The sequence below is a fragment of the Crassostrea angulata genome, chromosome 2 (assembly GCF_025612915.1).
Source record: "Crassostrea angulata isolate pt1a10 chromosome 2, ASM2561291v2, whole genome shotgun sequence".
In the NCBI taxonomy this organism is placed as follows: Eukaryota; Metazoa; Mollusca; class Bivalvia; order Ostreida; family Ostreidae; genus Magallana; species Magallana angulata.
The window spans coordinates 40,081,559-40,105,474 of NC_069112.1; the positions used below are offsets into that span (position 1 = coordinate 40,081,559).

The following is a 23,916-nucleotide window of genomic DNA, read 5'->3' on the forward strand; positions in this document are numbered from 1 at the left end:
TATGCGCAAAATTGATCAAAATCCCATAGGGTCCTATGTTAAAAATTAACAAACTTTCAGATGACCCGTTAAACAAACGGGGTGGTAAATGTCTTATTTTTCTATCTTAAAATAATCATTACATCAGTAGCAATTCATGCAAAAAATGTCATTCAAAAATCTCGGGCCGAAAAAACAAGATTTCTGTGAGCCAATGCTCACTAGTGATACCCCCGCTCTGATGTGAATATGCAAAATAAGCAAAGTCGACATTTAACAGAAAGCTGGCATCCGATTGGTACAGAAATATATCCCACAATATGGCATGCCTAAACAAATAGTGTGTTAAAATTTCAAGCATCTGCGATAAATAGCTGCTGAGAAATCTTTGAGGAAATTGGTTTGAAAATGTTGGCTAAAATAAACAAAGTACTCATTTAATAGGAAGTTGACGTCCAATTGATACAAAAATAAATCCCAAATATGGCATGCCAAAACAAATAGTGTGTTAAAATTTCAAGCATCTGCGATAAATAGCTGCTGAAATATCTTTGACGGAAATTTGTTTGAAAATTTTGGCTAAAAATAAACAAAGTACTCATTACTCAGGAAGTTGACGTCCAATTGGTACGAAAATACATCCCACGATATAGCATGCTTACACAAGTACTGTGTACAAATTTCAAGCATCTGCGATAAACAGTTGCTAAGAATTCTTTGACAAAAATTTGTTTGAAAATTTTTGCTAAAAATAAACAAAGTCGTCATTTAACAGGAAGTTGACGTCTGATTAATACAAAAATATATCCTACGATATGGCATGCCTTAACAAACACTGTGTAAAAATTTCAAGCATCTGCGATAAATAGTTGCTGAGATAAATGCGACAGAAATTTTTGTTACGGGCGGACAGACAGACGGACAGACAGACAGACACACAAGGGTAAAACAGTATACCCCCTCTCCTTCGGAGCGGGGGTATAATTAGACCCGGTCTCCTTAAATATCTATTGCTAGATGATGGGACTTCAAAACATTTTTTATCCATTCATGGTGTTTATGATCTATTTATTAGATATCGAACTCTGTTCTACATTTATGAAAGATTTAGGTAGTTTCAATGAATTACCAACATGCAAAAATACTTCTAGTTGCATTCATATTTATTTCAGAGCACTCAGAAAGGACATCACCATACAATACCAATTTGAAACTGATGGTTGAAAATATGTCAAGTGCCAAACTTGTGTAAATGTCAACAAATTTAAAATAATAATAATAATAATAATAATAATAATAATAATAATAAAAATAATATTTATTCATGTCAACAGTATGGTCAGCAGCAAAAATATCTGTCAGAAGATACTAGCAACCTCTTGTTTCAAAAACAGATTGTAAATATATGCACCTGCAATATCATTACTTCATATTTTTGAACAAAATAGTACTACATTGCTTCGTTGTTCCATGAAAAAAAACCATATTGCTCAATCAATGTAGGAATTGCAACGATTCCCACGACGTAGTTCTGATAATTGGGTTACAAATTCGACACAGCTTCCTTGTTTTTGTTTGTTTATATTTTTCTTCTATTTTATTATAAATATATATCAAGAAAATGAAGTTCCGTAAAAATCTAAAATGTGCAAATCTGGAGCATGATGTGTTTGTTACACGAATCAATGTTTTTATCATTGGTAATTGTAAATTGTAAACAGAATTTATACTTTAAATTTAGTCTTTATTTATATTCTAACTATGTATATCAATTTTTGTTATTTCAGATCATGCTACTGCCTGTCGTCGCACGTATTAGCATCGCAGGTGAAATGTTAACTGAGTGAAAATACAGAAATATAAAGATCTTTGGTGGGTTTTTTTAATAAACTAAAAGAGGAAAATTAATATATAGTGCTTAATCATTGATGTCTGACGGCGACACAAAAACACTTCGCGTGTTTCTACCTAAAGGTAGTCTACAAAATAACTACAAATAGTTCCAGTCGATCAACGCGCGATAACTCTCCACGGCCACGTGTGGGGAATGAGTAAATACTAAATATTTTACACAAAGCTTAAGTTTAAAAATGTTGCAGTTATTGTATGTTTATAGTCAAATGTTCATTTCATTCTGTTTCTGTGCTTAATTAACAAAAGAAAATCAAAGACTTATCAATTCTATTTGATTAAATCCTCCCTTATTTTGTTCTCATTTTTCATAAGAGGATGACAAATCCAAAAATGAGTTGTGATAAAAGCGCGGGGTACTAAAATAGCATTCTTGATAAATTTGTATTATCCAATAAAAACAAGAAAAGAATTAATTGCGACCTTAGAACAGTATTACACACAGGGGGTTATTGCTTTTTAGCAAATTGAATGCGGATTTACATTTTTTTACGTCAAACTTTTCACTCTCTTATTACGCACTATCCAACCAATACTATATAACAATTAAATTGATATGGTAAAAACGATTAACTTTTCCAGCGGGAGCATTATCGAAATATTTACCGTTTTTTTAGTTATAAAGCAAAGACTTTCCAGGCGTTTATTTGTTTCACTTCTTTAAGGGACCATCCCCCTTTATATGGTCTCAACTGAAAACCCCAAAATTATGCACAACTTTTTTTTTGTGCATTGACTAAACTAAAACACAAAAATCAGAGGACAACGTCCAAATTGTCAATATTAAAGTTTTTTATCTTTAAATCATTTGCTATCCACCATTTCAGAGCATTTGTCTGAAAATGAATGCCCCTAAAATTTAAAAAGATAATGAGAATAACTCCAAACCGAAAGTTGTGGTTTCCAATCTTTTCCAAACTGCCAATGACCTGAAATTCATTCTTTTTTCGAACGAGCTATAACGTCTTTCAATTTTAACATATTCCATTTTTATAATGGCTATAAAAAGATGTACATAAGTTTAAGATTTAAAAAAAAAATCCTTTTATTACAATTTCAAATTTACTTAAAATCCATATTTGTTTCGCTACAAGTACACATAGTAAACCTTTGATATAACGTTCCCTCCTCTTTAAGAAAACTCTGGTAGATACAGAAAGGTATCTAAACAGGAGAATCAGTTTACAATACTTAAAAAAATCATACAGCAAAATGGTTTGAGCAATTGATTTTGGACAAAAAGGAGGTAAACTGTTGTTTCTTTCGTAGTTTGATCTAATGCAATGGAAGAAGCACATTACTTTTTGTCACTACGGAATGCATTACAATTTGTGTAGCTATGTAGAATGCGTCCGTATACAGATGTGAAAAATGATCTGAACTGTGATTAGGCGAACAGCTTACATATTACAGGCCTCAGACATAAGACATGATAAAAGAAATGTAGCAGAAAAAATTCCTTTTACGAGCCGTAGTCAGCTGTAGATTTTGATTTTTTCTGTTCATTGTGATTGAAATTATACTGGAAAATAAACCAGAAAAAGACAAAATGGTCATAACATTAATGTCTCTGTTATTTTCAATATCACATTAAAATTATTTTACACAATAACCAAGAAGTATAAAACACCGATAATATTGGTCTTTTCAAATTCACGGGTGAAAACAACAAAGCTATTTTCTACAGATAGAATGACTCTAGATACATTTTTTTCTTCTCCATGCTGAATTTTACATTTACATCCAAAACTGATAAAACTATTTCTAGCTCAATATTATACAAAATGTTCGTTTCATTGGAACTACAGCCAGTATGCACCACTTCAACTTTATTTACACGTGGTCTGTGTAAACTATACATCCTCGGTCTCTAACTCGTATTAAGCTACTAAAAATCACCTATAATACTTGTGTGTGCAAGTCATAGACATAATTAACGAATTCTTAAAGTATCTTTTCAATTTAAGAAATTAGTTGATGTTAAAAGATAAAACGAAGAAAAAAGCTCTTCGTATTTGCCATTAGCCGTAACCATGCCTGCTTCTTTTATACAGTTGTTGTCAGAGACACCATCAAATGTCGAGAGGTAGCGTATCAGAACCAAAAAATGATTGACCCCTTTTACGATAATTGCAGTACTTATCTCTTGTAGAGCAAATTGATATACTTTGACAAAGATGTTGAAAGAACATCAATGAAACAATCAATGTAATGTCCCTCCTTTTTTGTTTACCAAAATATGTCATTTTGCCCTGCAAAATAGCGGTGCGCAGTTACCGTGAAAAGGTATATTTATATTTCCATTAAAAAGCGTTATTTACAACATATTATGCACCGTGAAAGCATACATATTTAATTGTCTCGATATACCCCCCCTCCCAAAAAAAAACAAAAAAAAAAACAAAACAAAACAAAACAAAACAAAACAAAACAAAACAAAACAAAACAAAACAAAACCAAAAACCAAATAAAAAAAACCCAAAAATCAAAAGAAAACAAAAAAAAAAACAAACAGAACACCCTACCAAAAGCATTATTTATTCCTGCAAGTTTTAAACGACTTCGATATGATTAATTTTTTTTTGAGCTCGAAGTTCAATAAAATAAGCCCCGCCTACTTAAACATGCCTTTACTTTGCAGCGTAGGTGAATCTTTTAGTCCTTGGTTTTGGGGGAGAAAAAAAGGAAAACCTATTGTTGTCTCCATTAAATATATTTTTTAAACTAAATCATCAACTTGAAATCTTGAAATCACAGGAGAAAAGTTAGGAAAAAAACGCATTGAAAAAAATAATGAATTTAAAATTGATAAAAGGAGCATGTAAATTTCAGTCATGTCAATTTCAGCCGCTGTTGATTTTGACCTATGGATAAAGGGACATGTAGATTTCAGTCTTGCTGTTTCTTTGGAACTATGAATTAACCATAAAGTTTCCGTAAGAAATAGAGGCGTCCCACACTCGGTAGATGTAAATAATGTCCTTAAACAATCTCATTCAATTGTTTATATGTGCTAGCTAACTGTAAGTTTTGAAAATAATTAAGCAATGGACAGTTTCCACCACTTAAAGATGAATTCGTTCGATAAATATTTAAATAATGGATTATTAATTACACATAACTGGGAATAACTTCCATCACTGTTTCAGTTTATGAATAAAATTGTCATAGTTATAGTATACCGTATAATATCAATAAAGTCATGACAAATGGTATGGAAAATTAAGCACACAATTTTCATATCTTCTTTTAAAAAAAAATAATTCACATGTTCCACTTGTTTATTGCTGCAGGTTAAATTGTCCTTTTTGATGGTAGGACATACCCATAAAGATGTGGACCAGCTATTTCCTCGCATGTCCATCCAAATTGGCAACAGGCCATCAAAACCCTGGACCATCTTCATGCTGAAATCCACCAGTTGTACCATCCGGAACCAACGACAACATTCCTGGAGAACATTTGGGACTACAGGGGCCTTGCCTTGGAATCCCCAGTCCAGTTGTCCGGCCACAATTCCCCCCACATCTTCAAGTTCAAACTGGTGGAGGAGGAGGTCAAGCTATTCTACAAAGAGTGGCCAATGGAGCGGTCAGACTACAAGTGTGTGGACATAACCAACCTGGCAGGGGCTTTCAGAGGCGAACCTCTGCCAATTGGAACCATGCCAGAGAAGGGGAGGAAAGCATTTAGCAGCATGGAAGCAGACCCTCGGAAGTGGGAGAAGAGTGGGAGTATGTCTCCAGAGGAGAAAAACTGGTGGACTGGCCACTTACATGGACAGTTTCAATATCACCAACCCAACATAACAACGCTGAGTGCCTTCAGGGAGCATCTGAGGCTGGTTCCCACTGAGGAAATGGTCCCTCAGCTGTGGCGGAAGCCATCTACAGACACATGACAAGTCTGACACAGGAGTCAACAGTAAGTGATCAATAGCAAATTATGTAAACTATTCTTGTAAGAGTTTCCTTAGCTGTAAAACTTTGGTGATATATATCGTTAGTGAAAACATTTGGAAACAAGTCTTAAAGGAAAACCTTTTAAATAAATTTCAAAGTTTTAGTCTGTGTGTCTCTCTCTCGTAAGTTGTATAAATTTATTTTATATCTATTTTTAGGTACTTTTTTACAGATTCGAACAGTGAGACAAAGAATAAGACCTTAATTTACTTGATGGAATTGTTGGTTTAAGTGACAAAAGTCAGCATCTGAGATTCAATGTAAATGTCGAGTTTGAAATGGTGAAAGAGTGTTAATTCGGGTGCAGTAATATTCCGCTCCAAAACTTTTTAATATGTTTAATAGATTTGAATTTAATTTTTATTGGGAGTGTTAATTCGAGTGCGGCAAACGTCCGCTCCAAAATTTCAAATTTGTTTGATTTGAAATTGTTATTTGTTTGGAGTAATTGGAGTGTTTATTCGGAGCAGCCATAGTCCACTCCAAAGCTTTTTTAAAAGTTTGATTTGTACTTTTATTGGGAGTTCTAATTCGGGTGCGGCAATAGTCCGCTCCAAAATTCTATTATCATATGTTATATTTGAAATTGTCATGAAAAAAATGCATGCAATATTATTATATTAAAAATGTTATATGTGCTTTTCAATATATTTATAACATACATGCTCCAACAAGCTGGAATTGAACAGTTATTGCATTTATTTGTGTTCATTTGATTCTTTATCTTAGCTTTTTAAATTTATTGTACTGTGTAATCATAGAAATTTAGAGGAGCTTATTTTCAAGGGTTTTCTGGTACACACTTGCCCCTTAATAAATCATAAATATATTGCAACATGTACCTAAAGATTTTTTAATGATCAAGAAACTCAGGCCAATGAATTCAAACTGATTACACAGTATTATAAACTGCTGTTTTGAGGAAATAAGCCATTAAATAAAGCAAATGTATATGAAAGGTTGAAAGTGTTTCTTTGATTTATGTGGCTAATTTTGTATCAAAAAGTAAATAAAAAAGGTTATGTTTATAAATGGCTCTAGTAGAGGTCCTCTTAATAATTGAATCTCATTCAATTAATGTCATCATAATGCATGCAGCATTTTTTAGGGGGGTAAAAAGTATGTAAAAAGTTATCACTTCAGTGACGGCATAATATGATAGTAATGACGTCTTGAATATTGTCTTATTTTGGTATAATGTTTTTTAACAAAATATGGGTGTTTTTTTATAATTTTAAATTTTGATTGAGAAACATCAAGTGCATGCAAAAGTGCTCAAGCAGAATTTTTAACTCAAATGTATATAATATAGTTTACTTGATCAAACATTTGTTCTGTACTCGAAAGCAAATTTTGAAGATAAAGTTATAATATTTTTGCTTGTTTGATTATATAGCCCAGTTTAGTTACATCATAGATGAAATGATGGAGATTCACACTGTACAGTGGTGGCTCATAATTAACATAATGTGATAGACATCTCGGTAGCATCAATATTATTGATTTTGATATCATATCACAGTATATACAAATTTGTCAAAAATCGGGGCCAGTTATTTGACCATATCAAATGTAGTCTGTTTCTATTAGTTTCTTTCAGTAAGTCATTGTCTAATAAAGGGAGCATTGTAACCCCACCACCACCCAATCATGCACGATATCAAAATTTAGATAGTGTATTTCTTAGTACCACCTATTACTGTAAGCATTCCGTCATCATTCTTAATCAACTTTTAAATTAATCAATAACTTTTTGTCTTTTGATTTTTTCGGGGAAGGGGGGTAACCGGCTATAAATCGTTAAAATTCGGACCTGAATTTTATTTTCTACACCATTTTTCTTGATCAACAATGCGCTTAAGTCAAGTGAATTTAAGAAAGCTTTTAATAACAGCATGCTTCACATCGATTCCAAAACATTATGAGCTTCGAGCTGAGGTCTATTTTGTTTCATACATTACAAAAGTTGATAACTTTCTATGGTGACATGTATTACGCGAATCAACGATATCTATAGCCATGCTGAAGTGAAAGACAGAGGTTATGAATTACGACGCTGTGCCGTTTGTGGGCTATCCAGACCAGGTTGCCAAACGGGATGCCACTACAGAAAACCGTATAATATCCCAGATGGGGTGTAATTTTACAGTGCAAAAAATGAAAAGAATCGATAAAAATGTTGTAATAAAATCTCTGAATAAACACCACAATACAACAACTGTTTGTAAGCAACCCCCCCCCCCCCCGAAAAAAAAACAATGGTTACTCAGATTCATGAGATTGGTACTGAAGAAGTTTTGATCTACCGAAAGGTCTATAAAATAGTAGTTTAAAAAAAGTTGTTTCATTTATGCATTTTATTGCGGATTTACAATTTTTGCCCTGTATTTTTACAACCCATTTGAGCTATTATATCCCAGAGATTATTATAGCATATTTGGAAAATTGGTCGCACATGCATAGTATAGCAAGAGTTACAGTCTAAGATACATGTAGTTTAAAAAAAAATACACACACACGAAGGACTAGCACAACTTCAGCAAGATTAATGAAAGGTTGTTCACTTTTTATCAATTATGTTCATGATTTTGATTAAACAGCTGAGAATGAACATCACACTATCAAGTAATTTAGTAAAGCTTAATGAGGTGGATGAAAAGTAGAATTATGATTAAAGAGGTTGTGCTTAACCTTTTTGAAATCAAAATGATCAGAATATAATATGGGGTTTTTGTACCTATTTTAAAAGTGGGGTAAAAAGAAACCCTTGATTGCTCAATAAGAAAAATATGGGTGAAAAAAAAAAAACCATTTAGTATTTGGGTTTTTTAAAGAAAACCCAATGGGGTTTACATGGGGTTTTTCATGAGTTTTTTTATCACATTTTTTCCCATGGGGAGGGAATTTAAAAGCTGAATATAAAAAAAACTATCTAGTAATGCTCCTTTTATTTATTTCATAATTGTTTTAGAAGGAAAAACTCAACCTTTTTAACAAAAAATCACTAAGATAGCTTAAGCGGAAAAAGGTGCAACGCCGGAAAATGTCCATTCCGAAGTTGTCCGTCCCACTGTTTAAAATCATTTTATTCTTAAATTTCGTTTCATTTAACTTGCATTCCTATATTTTGAAGGTATGGGATAGGATAGGATAGGATAGAGCTTTTTTGCAAGATAGGATGCAGGATACAGGATATAGGATAGGATAGTTTTGTCAACTTTCACGATAGCAGCAGTGTATAAAACCCATTTCGCCGCAAGGAAATATTTTCTATCACTTGATAATCTGCTTCGTAAATATTCACACTTATCACTGCGATGACCGAAATATCTATCTCGTTAAGGTAAACCAAATTGTACGTAACAAATCACTTATCAATTACAGTCAGTTCAAGCATATCTTTTACAACATACACCATAGCATAGCATAGCATTGAAATCTCATAGCATAACATTGGAATCTCATAGCATAGCACTGGAATCTCATACCATAGCATACAATCTCATAGAATCGCATTCGTCATATCATACCATAGCATACCATAGCATAGCATACAACGTTATTTTAACTCGGTTTTAAATGTTTTTATTTGAAAAAATAAATGTTTACATGATAGATTTGTGGTAAACTTTGGCTTCTTATTATTTTACTTCGAAATGTGTGGAACTCTTCTGTGTATGGAGGCGTTTTTGTTCAAATCTCATAGCATACCATAGCATAGCATAGCATACCATATCATTAAGCCCTTCATTTCAATTTCTCATAGCATAGCATACAAATCTCATAGCATAGCATACAAATCTCATAGCATATCATTAAAATCGCATACCATAGCATAGCATTGAATTGTAAAAGATATGCATGAAATGACTGTAGACACTTCTTTTGATGTTTGATCTCCTCAATTAGTGTCAGGTCATCGGATTAAGCCCCTTTTGTCTGTACCCACGCTCTGATTATCTTTTTGTCCAGAGGCCCTCGCAAGGGAAGACTTTCTTACTTTTATTGATACAATAAGTAATTAACCTGTAATGTACCTGACCTTGATTTTTGTCCCAAGATCCCAGCGCGTCACTTTATGCTGGATCTTCGTGGAATAAACATTTACTGTATATCGACTCAATTTATCAATTACAGAAAACCAACCTTAATAACCCAACCCTAAGCACGAAACATTTTTCGTGACAATCGGTTCATCCCTTTGAAGAGTCAACAAGCAAGCTCCAGGACCTATTACTAGGACCAACTAATACTGAGAGAATGAGTTCCTCCAGAGACTGAAAGAGACCAACCAGGACATGGGTCTCGACAAACAACTCTGACAGCAGGACCAACAACAACTGGGGCAGCACCAAGGCAGCAGCGCAACAAAAATCCCGGTAGTAGCCAACCCAGAAACCATGGCAATGACCTCCACAACAACACTGGTAGCAGTCTCCACAATAACCAGCCCAGCAACCATGGCAACGACCTCCAGAATAACTTTGGCAGAATACACTGCGTCTTCCAATCACTGCAACAGTGGTACCATTCTCCAAGACAACAGTGACCATTACAAACTTTACAACTACACAAAAGACTGTGTTCAAGGTGGTAAGTCTTGTTTTCCAAGACATTCTTCCCCTTTATACAATTACTTTTTGTTCCAAATTTAAAACACATAAAGTCATTTTGCATCCACATAACACAAAAAAATACATTAGTACCTTTAAAATCACAATTAACAAATACTTATCTTAACCTAACAGATACAGTCACTAACACTGCACTTTATCGAACACCAAAATGCAGTCTACTATCATGCTTACAAACCCAATTTCAACACTCCTTTACGAAACCTTAACAATGCTAATAAGCAGGCATCCCATTCTTCTCTAAACACATCCGGTTATAATGTTTAACCAGAGCTTGCATGTTTTTACAAATGAATTTAAATTGTTGCAAGTCCTATTCTCTGACCGTCCTTTCCTACAATCCTACCTCTAACTTTGCTCCCTAAGCCACCCATCATGTATCATTGTTAATATTTGAATATATTGCTCAAAAATTGTTACGGTTATTTTACTGTATTAATATTAACAATGAATACCTGACCTTTTTTTTCCCCTAATCTACCTCACTTCCTTCCCTAGGTCACCGGGACTACACAACACTTTCCTATTCACCTGCAATGTTTTGAATGAATTAATTGCATGTTCTTGAGCATACTTACATTTTTACTAATACATTACCTCATTTTTACTCATACATGACCTGTGCACATTTTCTGTACTCACTAGCAACCTTAAACCACCACACTAAACCCTTAACTCACAACTTGTACTGACTGCATGCTTCATCCTGTTTGCTCTGACAACCTGCATACCCAACTTTGACCATCGATAATCCCAATTAATCCAATCATTCAAAACAAACACACACACAATTCAGTCAAAATTTCACCTTTCACCTTTCAAAGCATACAAACTCCAATCAATATAACACCCACCTGCACAACATGCTTCTTGTTATATTCGACTCCCATTCAGAATTTCAAATTGATTCAATAATTTTTATGGGAAAGAATCTTGGAACACAATACTTCCAGTGTAAAAGTGTGTATGTATTCCCTTAAAATAGTGTACACCCTGAAGTGTTTTTCTTGCACCATTTGTTGTACAACTTTTACATTGTAGGGTACTTGTGTAGTTATTTTTATATAGCCAAGAAGAAGGGAGGGCATATTGCTTTGCTGGTGTCTGTCGGTCGGTCGGTCGGTCTGTCGGTCGGTCCACCGACAGTTTCCGTTCATTTTCTTCGCAGAGGATGAACATATTGAAATACAACTTGGTATTCAGGTTAATCATGATAATATCTAGGTCAAGTTCGATATTGGGTACGATCGAGCAATTTTCGAGTTATGGCCCTTGGGCTTAGAAAAATTCCAGTCATTTGCAGTTTCCCTTCATTTTCTTCACAGAGGATGAACATATTGGAATGAAATTTAGTATTCAGGTGTATCATATTAATATCTAGGACAAGTTCGATATTGGGTACGATCGAGTAATTTTCAACAGAGTTATGGCCCTTGGACGTAGAAAAATTCCAGTTATTTGCAGTTTCCGTTCATTTTCTTCGCAGAGTATGAAGATATTGAAATGAAATTTGGTATACAGGTTTATTATGAGAACATCTAGGTTAAGTTTGATATTGGGTATGATAGAGCAATTATCGACAGAGTTATGGTCCTTGGACTTAAAGAAATTCCAGTTACTTGCAGTTTCTGTTTGTTTCCAAGGGAGCGGGGCATAAGTGTTTTACAAACATCTCTTGTATCATTCTGTATGCAAACATTAATTCATTTAACTAGATACCTAGCTTATTCACCATGTCATTACCCCCCCCCCCCCCATTTTTTTACCCGCTACCATAACTTTTATTTTTGAGAACAAAAAATTTCCGAACCAGGAGGGAATTATCATAAAGTACATTTGACCCCTTATCAGAAATATTTTAACATAGAAAATTTTCCTATTTTCTTCATATTTTAGCTTTAATCAGAAATATTCTAATATAGAAAATTGTCCTATTTTCTACATATTATATCTTTATACTGAATTGTGTTTCAAACTATTTCTGGAACAAACTGCATAAAAAGTAACTAATATCTTTTTGTCACTATAAACCCCATTTCGCCGCAAGGAAATATTTTCTATCACTTGATAATCTGCTTCGTAAATATTCACACTTATCACGGCGATGAGCGAAATATCTATCTTGTTAAGGTAAAACAAATTTTACGTAACAAATCACTTATCAATAAGACACTTCTTTTGATGTTTGATCTACTCAATTAGTGTCAGGTCATCGGATTAGGCCCTTTTGTCTGTACCCACGCTATGCCTTTCTTTTTGTCAAGAGGCCCTCGCAAAGGAAGCCTTGATACAATCAGTAATTAACCTGTAATGTACATCACCTGGACTCGGTCGATTTTTATCCCAAGATCCCAGCGCGTCACTTTATGCTGGATCTTCGTGGAATAAACATTTACTTATTTATCAATTACAGGTAGGACATTATTTCATATACATTTTTATATGCATTTTAATTACAACTCTTTTTCTTTTTAAAGGGTAAAACATTCTACTTTTACTGTCAATGAATTTTATAATGTCTTGAAATTACATGTATATACATGTATATTACATGCTATGATATGAAATTATTGTTAGTCAGGAATATTAACTTGTATGTTTATTTTCTCAATCATTTTATGTTCATAATCATTTTTCCATCTGTTCTTAATATTTTGTTATTTGATTCATTTTTGATTTTCTTACTTATCAATTATTACTATCCCCCGCTTTTCACTTTGATAATATTGCTAACGCGTCTCCGGAATTACCACGTGATTGGTTCTAAATCTAATCATTGTTTACACTTCCGCCCAAGAGGAAATGCGGGTTTTACAAATCTATTTCGCTAGGAGAATGCGTGCTTCATTATATGATTCCAATCGATCGTTCATGATTTATAATGTAAGTGTATAACATGTTTATTTTTATCTACGCTTTCTTTTATTTGAACTAAAGATCTATATTTCACTTTACCCCACTTTACATTTTTATTTCGGCTCGTCAATATAGCCGAGTACATGTGTACTCGCGCTAAAAATAGGTTTGTAGCTTACTACTACATGTAAATAAATATAGTTGAATTTTCAATAATTATGGTCTTCATCATAGCCAAGCGATCTCTCCATTTTAGTTCATTTTCCCCTTATTTATTTTATATAAATATGTACTTATAAAACACAGATTTAATGTGGTCAATATTCACTTAGCATGTGTATATGTTACAATTGTGTTAGAGTATGCAAAGACTTATTTTTATTGTGGTCCTTTTTAGGTTGCATCTCTAATCACATTTTGTAAAGACGCTTTGTTAAGTACTCTGTTTTCTTTGTTATCATTTTTATCATTTGTTTATAATTGACTTTATGCTAGATCTTTGAGGAATAAACATCATTACCTTATATCGACTAAATTATTAATTACAGGACACCAAACCAACAACCACAACCCTAAGCACGAAACATTTTCGGTGGCATATTGACAAAAAAGGAGTTTCGTTCATTTCTTTAACAGACATCTGCACTCATATGTTAACAATATGCTTGCATCCTAGGAGCAGCGGGTACGTGTTGGCGTTTGTGTGTATTGATGATAACTGACATCGGTCTATATACAGTGTACGTTCATTAAGTTACCAACCTCAGACATGTCTTATTGTATTTCATTTTCGTCATCTTAAGGTAAAGTTTAGTGAGATGGTGTAGTTTAGTGAGATGGTGTATGTAAGCAATGAAGGTGAAAACGTTTTTATCCAGGGAGTAATCCTCAGAAAAATGCATCTTTATTTTTTCTTTAGTTATTAGGGATGATGATACAGTTGTTTTTGAGTCTAATGAGACATAAAAAACAAAACAATTAAAACAACAAAATAACAAAGATAAACATACAAGTAAGTAAAGCGTGTCTTTATGGTTTTTTAAATAAAATCTTTAATTTTCAAATACTCCAGTGCTATGCCTGTGGTATGTAAGCCCATACTTGTAACCATGGATATGTTGTAGTTCCTTTCATATAATTACTAATCAGTGGTGAAAGATAATCCGATTATTCAGGTTGATGATAACATTTGGATATGGCGGGAAAAGGGTATGTGCCAAAACATAAAGATACAATATACAGGAAATCTAACAACCTAGATATTATGCAATTATACAAAAGTTGTAGTCGCAAACATACCTATAACAATGTAGTTGCACAGAAGAACAGTAATGATGATATGCAGACAATGTTCCACAAATACGAAGTTTCACCATTCGCATGGCAGCACTAAACATACACTATATGTATTTTCGGATCCAGATACGAAAAATCAAACATTTCCAGAAAATACTAAAACGTAATTAACATATAAAGGGGAACTAACTATGATTAATAGCACACTTGTCCACATTAAATTCTCAACTGCATAATTTAAAGGTTTATCTTTCGAATACATGAAAAGAGTATGTAGAAAAATTTCTTAAATTAGTTTTGTGAGACTCTAAAATAAAGGGAGGTAACTCCAAAAACATCCTGATTTTACGCGTGCAGAATTTCATGAATTTATTAGCAGGTAATGTAACTCTTTAAAAAGCTGATGAATGTACCATGAACATACTATAAAACGATTCCTTAGGACTTACTTTGAAAATGCACACAAATTAAAATGGCTGATGTATTTGCAATTTGTTGTTAGGGGAGTCTAAAATACATGAATGTACTGAATTTAGAGGCATCCTTTTGTAAATTTTCCTCATGTTATGAGTGCCAAATAAATTCTTGTATTAAGTTACATGTGCATTATTTTTAAATATTCACAAAATTCACAATTTCATCTTTCTAGTGATATATATAGATATATATGTCACATGTTTTTACAATTTATTTTTATAGGGGTCAGTTTTGCTTGTCCCTCATTTAAAAACATCCTTATAACCTTACATATAAAACTGTGTGTTGCACCCTAATGACAATCAATTCACCAAAACTACTAGAGCAAAGATTCAACTCCACATAGACACAAGAAATTGATTTTTTAATAATAATTTTCACCTGGTCAGCACCGAAAACATTGAGAGCAAATATGGTTTATTTTTTAACTTAAAACAACACAGATCAAAACGATTTGGTATTTCCCACAAGTGTTAATCATTTTCAATTTAATAAAGTGTGGGTCTTTAATGATCAAATCTTCAAAACTGTACTTAAGATAGAGCCAAAGAGGACTTTGTAATCCATGTGAAGAGTAGTTTCAGTGTTGAAGGTAAAGCTTGCTACACTGAAATAAAAAAAATGTAAGCAGTCAACATTATTTACAATACAAAGATAAATTTCAAAATATTTCACATGCTTTTGTCTTCATTTATTTAAATTCATTATTATCTGTGTATTGTCAATAAAACGTACCATGTTGGAAATCTATAATCTTATGAAATAACAATGTAACCCTTTATATTACGGTATTAATACGAAATTGTTTTAAAATATAAACAGCGAATCTTACAGCAAAGGATTAATTTCAAAAATGAACTTTCTTGAATAGACGGACTGCAGTGAGACACGTAATAAATATTCAAAGTTGCGATCACATTGCGAAAACATTGATGTTCTTCTGTATCTAGCTGACGTCATCCTTATGTTTTCCTTCAAGTTAACATGTATTGTCAAATTAGTATTGTTTTACGCAAATAGAGTACCAGTATTAACTATCTCCGATCCTCGGCAAAGTTCGATAACTCTAAATTATCCGGATTTCTTTTATTTGTACAATAAATCTGACTTTTATACAGACAAGTTTAATTTAGTATTCTACTCCTAGTATAACCACCAGTCACATTATATGCTTGGCGTAGTGGATTTACGGAGCTTTCCCACTTATATACATCTTGCCATCGATGCACCGAACTTTTTGTAAGACTCAACTTGTTTCTTTTTTCCATTATACAAATATATCCATCATAGGCGAATTTGCAATTACTTTGTAAAATGCATGGATACCCTCTAAAAACATTCATTTTATATCATTTCATTTATAAAGGTGGAAAGAATAATATCATTCTTATGATGAAAAAAAATTCTTTGAGGCTGAGGATCGGAGAACCTTAAATGAAAAGTAAAAAATAAATGTCATTTTCTAAAGTTCTTTTATTGTACATAAAATCCACAACAACATTATTTAAAGCAAACATTTTTTTTTTGTTTTACTATAAGTTAGAAACGTTGTTTAGAGTAAATAACAACATATTACGTTAACTTTTTGCCGCACATAAATTTGTACGAGCGTTATAAACCAATAAAATATAGTCCATATGATAAATTTTGTCACAGGAAAAAATGGGTTGTACTTGCTTGTTGTCACATTTTGTTGTTATCGACACAATGGGAATTTGTAATTACTATAACCGAAACTGTTAGTCATATATCATGCAGATGCAGTATCCATATACAAGATTTATAAGTGAATTGTTTACAAAAGCAGGCACAAGAGAAGCTTTTAATATTTATTGTATGACATTTAGATGACAGTTTTGAATAACTTCCTTTTATATGTAAGAGGGTTTTGTGGTCAATGGCCTATCTGTATAATCGACTTTAAACTTTTGTATTTGATTCTTATCTTATTTCAACAGGGATTATTTTTCAAGCACAGAAAATAATACGAGATACCGAAGTTGCCCCCCCCCCCTCCCAATTTTCCTTCAATATTGGGAGCACAGACTCGGAGTTAAATACATTTGCATCGCCCATTTTATTTGCATGCAAAACAGTTTTGCCAAAAATGTTTTTATGCCAAAGTATTAACGATTTTTGCGACAACAGCACACACATACACAAACAACACATTGGCGAATTGTAGTATTTCTTATGTATCTAAAGATATTCTACCTGGGAAATAAAATTGACTTAAATATATATATTTCATTTTATTTTAACAACAGCAACATGTATTATTTTCAAAAAAAAGAAATGCACTAATTCGTGATTCAAAATATTATTAAACAAGTAACACACTAATGTTCATTTTTAATTGGAGATTTTTATCAAAGAGAGTCCTTATTCAATTTGTTTGTGGAAATAGAATGGTCATAAAACCCATGGCTTTTAAGGATGCTTCAAAGTAAATAATATTTGTAAATTGAAACCGGTAAAACATGAAAATGAATGTAGATCCAAATTAGTTTATATTTCCCCGAAACTCACCAGATGATACAATGTAATCTTATTTTAATCGAAGCATTTATAGTATGATAAAAATCATCTAAATTTAAAAAATCTAAAAAAAAAACCAACAAAAAACCCAACAATATAACAGCAACAACAATAACAACAATAACAATAACAACAAAAAGAACAATAATACCAAGACGTTCGACACTTTGACAAACTATAATATTTAGCATGCATATATTTTTTTCTACTTAAGGTGGAATAACACACCTGGTAAAAGTCACTCAAATTAACAGTGAATTGCTTGATTATAAAAGGATGAGCGGTCAAAGAACCATAAGTAAAACAGACATAGAAACATACCAGTTTAGTTTTTTGGGGGTTACTTATAATTTTTAAAAGGAAAAAAATCTAATAATTCTAGATTCAGAATGTGAGTAACAAGTTTGAACCTGTTTTATTTTAGAGTATTTTTTGTGCATCATTATTTTAAATTGACTGTCGCATGGTTCCACTCTAATGATCGCAAATTTCCATTTAATTGTCCATGATATATCACTGATGCCAGCGCATCTTTTTAAATGGAAGGTGTTAATTGATAAATCATTGGACCAATCACTAAAGTAATCTATAGGATCGTTTTCAAAGAATGTATAGCAGACAAACTGTTTAAGTAAAAATTAAATTTAAAAACATTTAACAGTGATTTATTTAATTTAACTGTACAAGTGCAATGAATAAACAAAATAAAGTTAAATTTCCATTATATCACTTTTTGGGGGGAAAAGTGAATATAATTCAGAACCTTGTTGACAGTTTATCTGATACGGTCCTTACCAATCAAACCCAGATAAGTTTGATTACTCAATCTAGAAACAAAGACCATGCGACAAAATGGTTGCTACACCGTTGCCTTGGGCGCGCAAAGCGCGCCCTTGTCAAGCCGTGTAACAACCCTTACTTGCATATCCATATTGAGAACTACTTAGAAGGAAAATGCGTTGTTACATGTATTGCCTTTTTTAGGTGCGATACTGTTAAAAAGCAATTTAAATCTCAAACAATATATATTTTTGTAACGTGTAAGTGATAGATGTTTTTGTATTCCATTTAAGAATCATTAAAAAAAAAGAAATTTAGGAAAAAAAACCTAATTATTTTAGATTTTAACTATAATCGTGACATGATATTGAAATCCCATTCTAAAAGGGGATGTCAAAGAAAAATATTGATATACATGTTAGAATCCTTAGAAAAACGAGAACAACACACAATTAAACAACACTTTAACAAACTATTGTATTAAATATGAATCTAAAAGTACTTTACTTTGTAGTATGATCCTCAATCAATTGCATTGCTATAATATATAGATCCTACTCGTAGTGAAATACGCTATAGTGGCCAATACTTTTAAATTTTGCTATACGGATAAAACGGCAATTATTTCGATCAATATTTTTGTAATTTTTAAGGAACAAATGCTCATATTTGATAAAACATATTGAAAAAAATAATGTGTTTAAGTTTGTTTTTTTTTTCAACATGCTTGGCATCATAATGAAGTTACATTTAAAAGTAAACATTTAAGGATTATACTTTTCATTTTTTTTTTTAAACAGATACAACAATAACAAAAACAATAGCAACAATATTTTAACAAACTATAATGTTTTGTATTTGATCTATATGAAATTCTAACAAAATAGCTACCGTTCTAGGAAAAAAAAAACCCACACGTGTTTCAATGTCGGAACGGTAAAACAATTTCAATTTTATGGATATATAATCTCATATTTATGTTAAAGTACAATTGCCTAATCAATAATCAACTGCTTGGTTTGAAATGTTTCTTATGTCTGTTAGTTTTCTGATACCTGTTGGTACATGAATACTGAGTAAAAATATCATTCCAGTTGTTTTTCTTGTCCTACACGGATTTTTAGAATTTTTAATATTCAAAATCTAGAAAAAAACCCATTAAAAATGCACTTACAACTTTCTCTCTACCAAAACACACTGTAATCATAATAAAAAAAAAAACTTCTGACATAAAAGCCTAAATTTGACCAAAATCAATCTCATGATAATAACTTTCATTTCTGTCATGCATAACAGGATCATAATAATTCTAAGGATGAGTTATGACCTATGTACAGATTTATAAACTATGTACAGGTAAAAAATTTTCTTTCAACAAACAATGTTACACTTGTACATCTAACATTCTCGCGATGCCTTCTTTTGCCGTTAGTCTCGAAAAGTTATTATTTCGAGGTTTTACTTTGTAACACTAAATATTTAACAATTTGCATCGAGTGTTGTCTGTGAAAATCATTATTAAAAATGAATCGGCTGACACGAACACCGCTAATTGTTTCCCGCTATAATCCGCTTAATTATTAATCTTAATGTCTTTTTAAACACATGAAACTCATGTCTTGTCGGGTAATCTTTTAAAAAACATGGATTGATTACCATCCATTGTTTTACAAAATGGCAAACAAGTAAAAGTTTGAGAAAAAATGTTATAAAGCCTCCCAATCCCCTTACTATATGTACCTCATGGTGTTAATTTAAATAGACCCAATCTGAACCAAATATTTCAGGTTCTACAGCAGTATCGCACTAAAACCATATGCAGCATAAGTTTTAACTCCCGAAAACATGAGTCCAAAATGTTCCCCACAAGTTGTAGACACAGAAATTTCACCCTCCGGTACTCTAATAGACCTCACGTTGTATGTTAAGTTCATAAATGATACATTTTCTTCAAATACAATATTGCTTCCGTTTGTCAATGTGTTGTTAATTCGGATAGAATCTTTTAAAGATTGTTTTATCATAATAGTTACATAGTTAAAACTGAAACCGGATGGTACCACTGTTTTGTAGTAATCAATGTATTGATTTATCCCCGGAACAACCGTCATGGAAGGATCGCCCATTGTAGATTTGCTAGAGCGTAAACCAAAACTGGTGACAGTTATAGGTGTCTTTGATTCAATCACACACGCTCGTCTACTGGATAGAATCGTGTCGAAAGAATCCAATTTATTAATTGTTACTGTTTGAGTTATTCCATTAACTGTGTACATTATGTTGCTGCTTTCTGTCGCTGTTATACGAACCTTTGTTCTTCGATCGTTTGTATTTGGGGGTACTATGTATGTTTTGTCTAATTCTCTAGTTGGAATTATTTGTTGAATAAGATGATCACAGGCGCCAATATTTTCAAGCCTATTACAAGTATTTCCCGAAAAAACTGCGATAGGTACAGACGATTCAATAACTGTTCCTGTCAAATCCGTTTCATGGGAAATCTGATATGTTTCAAATCGATCAAGTGTTAAATTGTATACATCGCCATTCAAAAATGACTTTCCATCGATATACAAAAAAATGTTTCGTTTCATCTTAAAAGTTATTGAAACTGACGTGTTATTTTTAAGAGCAGCTATAGCAAACTGACTCTTCTTCTTTGATGTTGGCTCTGTCGATATTACAACGTAATGGGTTGCCATTTTATGTAGTGGAACAATTGCAGTGCTTCCAATAGTATCAGGAAGATGGTCATGACTAACGACAAACACATCATCAAACGTTTCGATGAAAATTGACTTCACTTCTTTCCTAAAGCTTTCCAGTTCAATTGCAGATGGAATGATAATACGATGACTCGAAGGTACGGTAATCATTTTATCTATCTGTTGTTTAAGGGAATGGTCTAGACGTGACGATGTTGTTATATTCAGGAATGCACCTTTCTTGGATGAAAAGTAAATATCCTTCATGGGAATGTCTATATGTGCCATAAACAAAACGATAAAACCAGTTTTCTCATGTTCTGCAATGGAATGGAAAATAATATTATATACATGTACAAAATAGGTTAATTTGAAATTCATCAGTAAGAAAAAGTGATTGTATTTGATTGATCAGGAAATAGTAGATCCAAAAAGAATTATATTCTTTCAAATAATATTAACAATGATTTCTTTCGTTTTTATTTATATATAATTTTTGAAAAAAAATTAAAACAATGTATAAATATTTGTGCTCGATAGTATATGTGCCTCTCATCATCAATTATATTTTTCTGACATTCTTTCTTAAAACAATTTTGGCATAAGAGATACTTTTGGCTTGTACAGTGTTATAACATAGAAACTTTAACTCATATTCTTAGATGATTGATATATGGACATGTTAAATAAATTGTACGATATACTTAGTTTGATGAACTCGGCAAACTTTGTTACAAATGTTTGCGCACGAGAAAATAAATAAAAAACCAACAACACTAACATGTTTTCTTATATATGTACAAATAGTCCGACTGTTTCGCGTTAAAGCGTGTAGGAAGTAATACTCGCTGTAGTTGGTGTATCAACAATTTAACTGTTCATTATTCAATTTCAATTTGTTTAAAAAGTGGCATTTCATTATTAAACACCATATACATACCATTAAGTATTACAGAAGGATCGAAGAAGAAACGCAATCCATTTTCAGAGCCTGTCATACATGCATGCAAGGGATTGCATGAAGCAAAGAGAAGACACATGCCCGTAAGTAGGTTGAAGTTGAAACAGTTGCATCCATTACCACAAAGTGCGCTGCAACTAAGGAGAGAGACCGTTGTCTTGCTGTATAACGGTTCTTTAATATACACTTTGTTGTCAAATTCTGGGTAAGCCTGGTAACTTTGGAAGTTTTTGGCTTGTGTAAGTCGCAGATACATGTACATTATCAACAACACAAAGTGAACAACAGATGGCTCCATGACTTGTAAAGTATATTTACTAGTATGATAAACCTTGACTTTAAAAACAAGTAAGTTCTCAATAAATTTCACCCGGATCTTTTCTATGTCCATAAATTGAAGTTACACAGATATCACAGTATTCCATTCAAAAATCTTCTAATCTGGTGACGTTGAATAGAATTCGGATTTTTTTCTTATATTTCCTACCTCTTTATTTCAAATTAAGCTAGACAGTCATATGAACGGTTGTGTATTAAAACTTTGTATTAAAATGTATTAAAACGGTCGTGTATTTTTTTTTTCGAGTATTGATACAATCTATTGATTGACAGGTGTCAGTGTGTAATAGTACCCATTCCAGAAATGTGAAATTAATAGCCAAACATTTTTTTGCGAGTTAATTTACATAAATGCGTGTGTCAAGCGATGATACATTTTCAAATGGATATTTATTTAAAACGCTTAGAATCCCAGTTTGCAATATTTACCCTTTGTTTTTGTTTTCTGTGGTTTTTTTTTTGTTTTTGTTTTTTATTATTTAGAGGTTTAACATTTTCATCATCATTTATAGACCACTGGGAGAGTCATACTCTCCATTAAAGTAGAACGCTTCAATTTTTAATTTTAATGATTTTTGATTTCATAGTCTTCATCCGAACTTATTATTCACAGAAAGATAAAGAAGTCAATATTTCAGTGACCATATCCCAATGAATCATTTATAAACTTCTCATTTCTCAACTTTAAAATTTGTTCTTGTAATTTTATATTTAATGAATTGCTGTTTATTTTTTTCTGAAGTAAGTCTATACCTTTCACGGAGCATGACACTGTCGTTTAGAAACACAACCACACGACACGATTCCCATATGTTCTTCTTTTGTAGAGTTGACATTTTATCAATTCATATTTCTGCGAACGTTTAAATCGGTAAATGTGGTATCGATTTTTTGATACAGAATTTGAAGATACCACACAGCTGAATCACTCAAACTGAGAGTCGTAACATGTAATAGAAACAGATGTTGACAATAGTGTTCCAATCCTTTTTCTCCCCCATCTCTCTTTTGAAAAGCATACTGTATATTGCTAATTGAACGCGAGTAATTAATGTCCGCGTAAAATCGCGAGAAGCCCTCGTAAATTTAAAAATCTCACTTTAATTTTTAGAAACTTTTTAGAATTTTTTAGAAGTAAAGGAATTATAACCAAAAAATGGTGATTGCGATTTTATATTCTCGCGATACAAAACGGCGGAATCGCGAAATTAAGTACTCCCGCAAAATAAGGAATTGACAGTACTGCCGTGCTATTTATCGTAGAGTAAGAACAAGGTACACTTAGTATATTATTTTGGCCTATGAAAATCATAAAAAATGAAGCAGCAGCTAAACTGCCATCACCCATTGAAGTTAAATTTGGACAACCCCCGTGCTTGAAACATGCATGGGAAATGACGCCAAAACGTCACATATCAGAATTATAAATTCCAAACTTAACCCGATTTCACTTTTTTGCAAAAAACTACGAATTTGTA

The 23,916-nt window shown here is 32.4% G+C and overlaps 2 protein-coding genes across 2 annotated transcripts; one reads left to right on the top strand and one right to left on the bottom strand.

Annotated features, from left to right (window-relative positions):
• The first annotated feature begins 3,923 nt into the window (after window positions 1-3,923).
• LOC128174325 (uncharacterized) lies at window positions 3,924-6,154 on the top strand. The gene is made up of 3 exons (XM_052839899.1): window positions 3,924-3,976; window positions 5,224-5,814; window positions 6,025-6,154. Exons 1-2 carry the CDS (start codon window positions 3,924-3,926, stop codon window positions 5,789-5,791), a joined length of 621 nt encoding a protein of 206 aa, XP_052695859.1. The 3' UTR covers window positions 5,792-5,814; window positions 6,025-6,154.
• A 13,198-nt stretch (window positions 6,155-19,352) lies between these two features.
• On the bottom strand, window positions 19,353-21,426 carry LOC128174326 (IgGFc-binding protein-like). The gene has a single exon (XM_052839900.1). The coding sequence runs from the start codon at window positions 21,424-21,426 to the stop codon at window positions 20,224-20,226; it is 1,203 nt and encodes a 400-aa protein (XP_052695860.1). The 3' UTR covers window positions 19,353-20,223.
• Window positions 21,427-23,916: the final 2,490 nt, after the last annotated feature.

What these genes read in the sequence shown, in the direction of transcription:
- LOC128174325 (XM_052839899.1), top strand. Translation starts at nt 3,924, where the DNA reads ATGCCTGCTTCTTTTATACAGTTGTTGTCAGAGACACCATCAAATGTC. An exon ending in ACACCATCAAATGTCGAGAG is followed by an intron (nt 3,977 to 5,223) that starts GTAGCGTATCAG and finishes ATACCCATAAAG; the next exon opens with ATGTGGACCAGCTATTTCCT.
- LOC128174326 (XM_052839900.1), bottom strand. Translation starts at nt 21,426, where the DNA reads ATGGCACATATAGACATTCCCATGAAGGATATTTACTTTTCATCCAAG.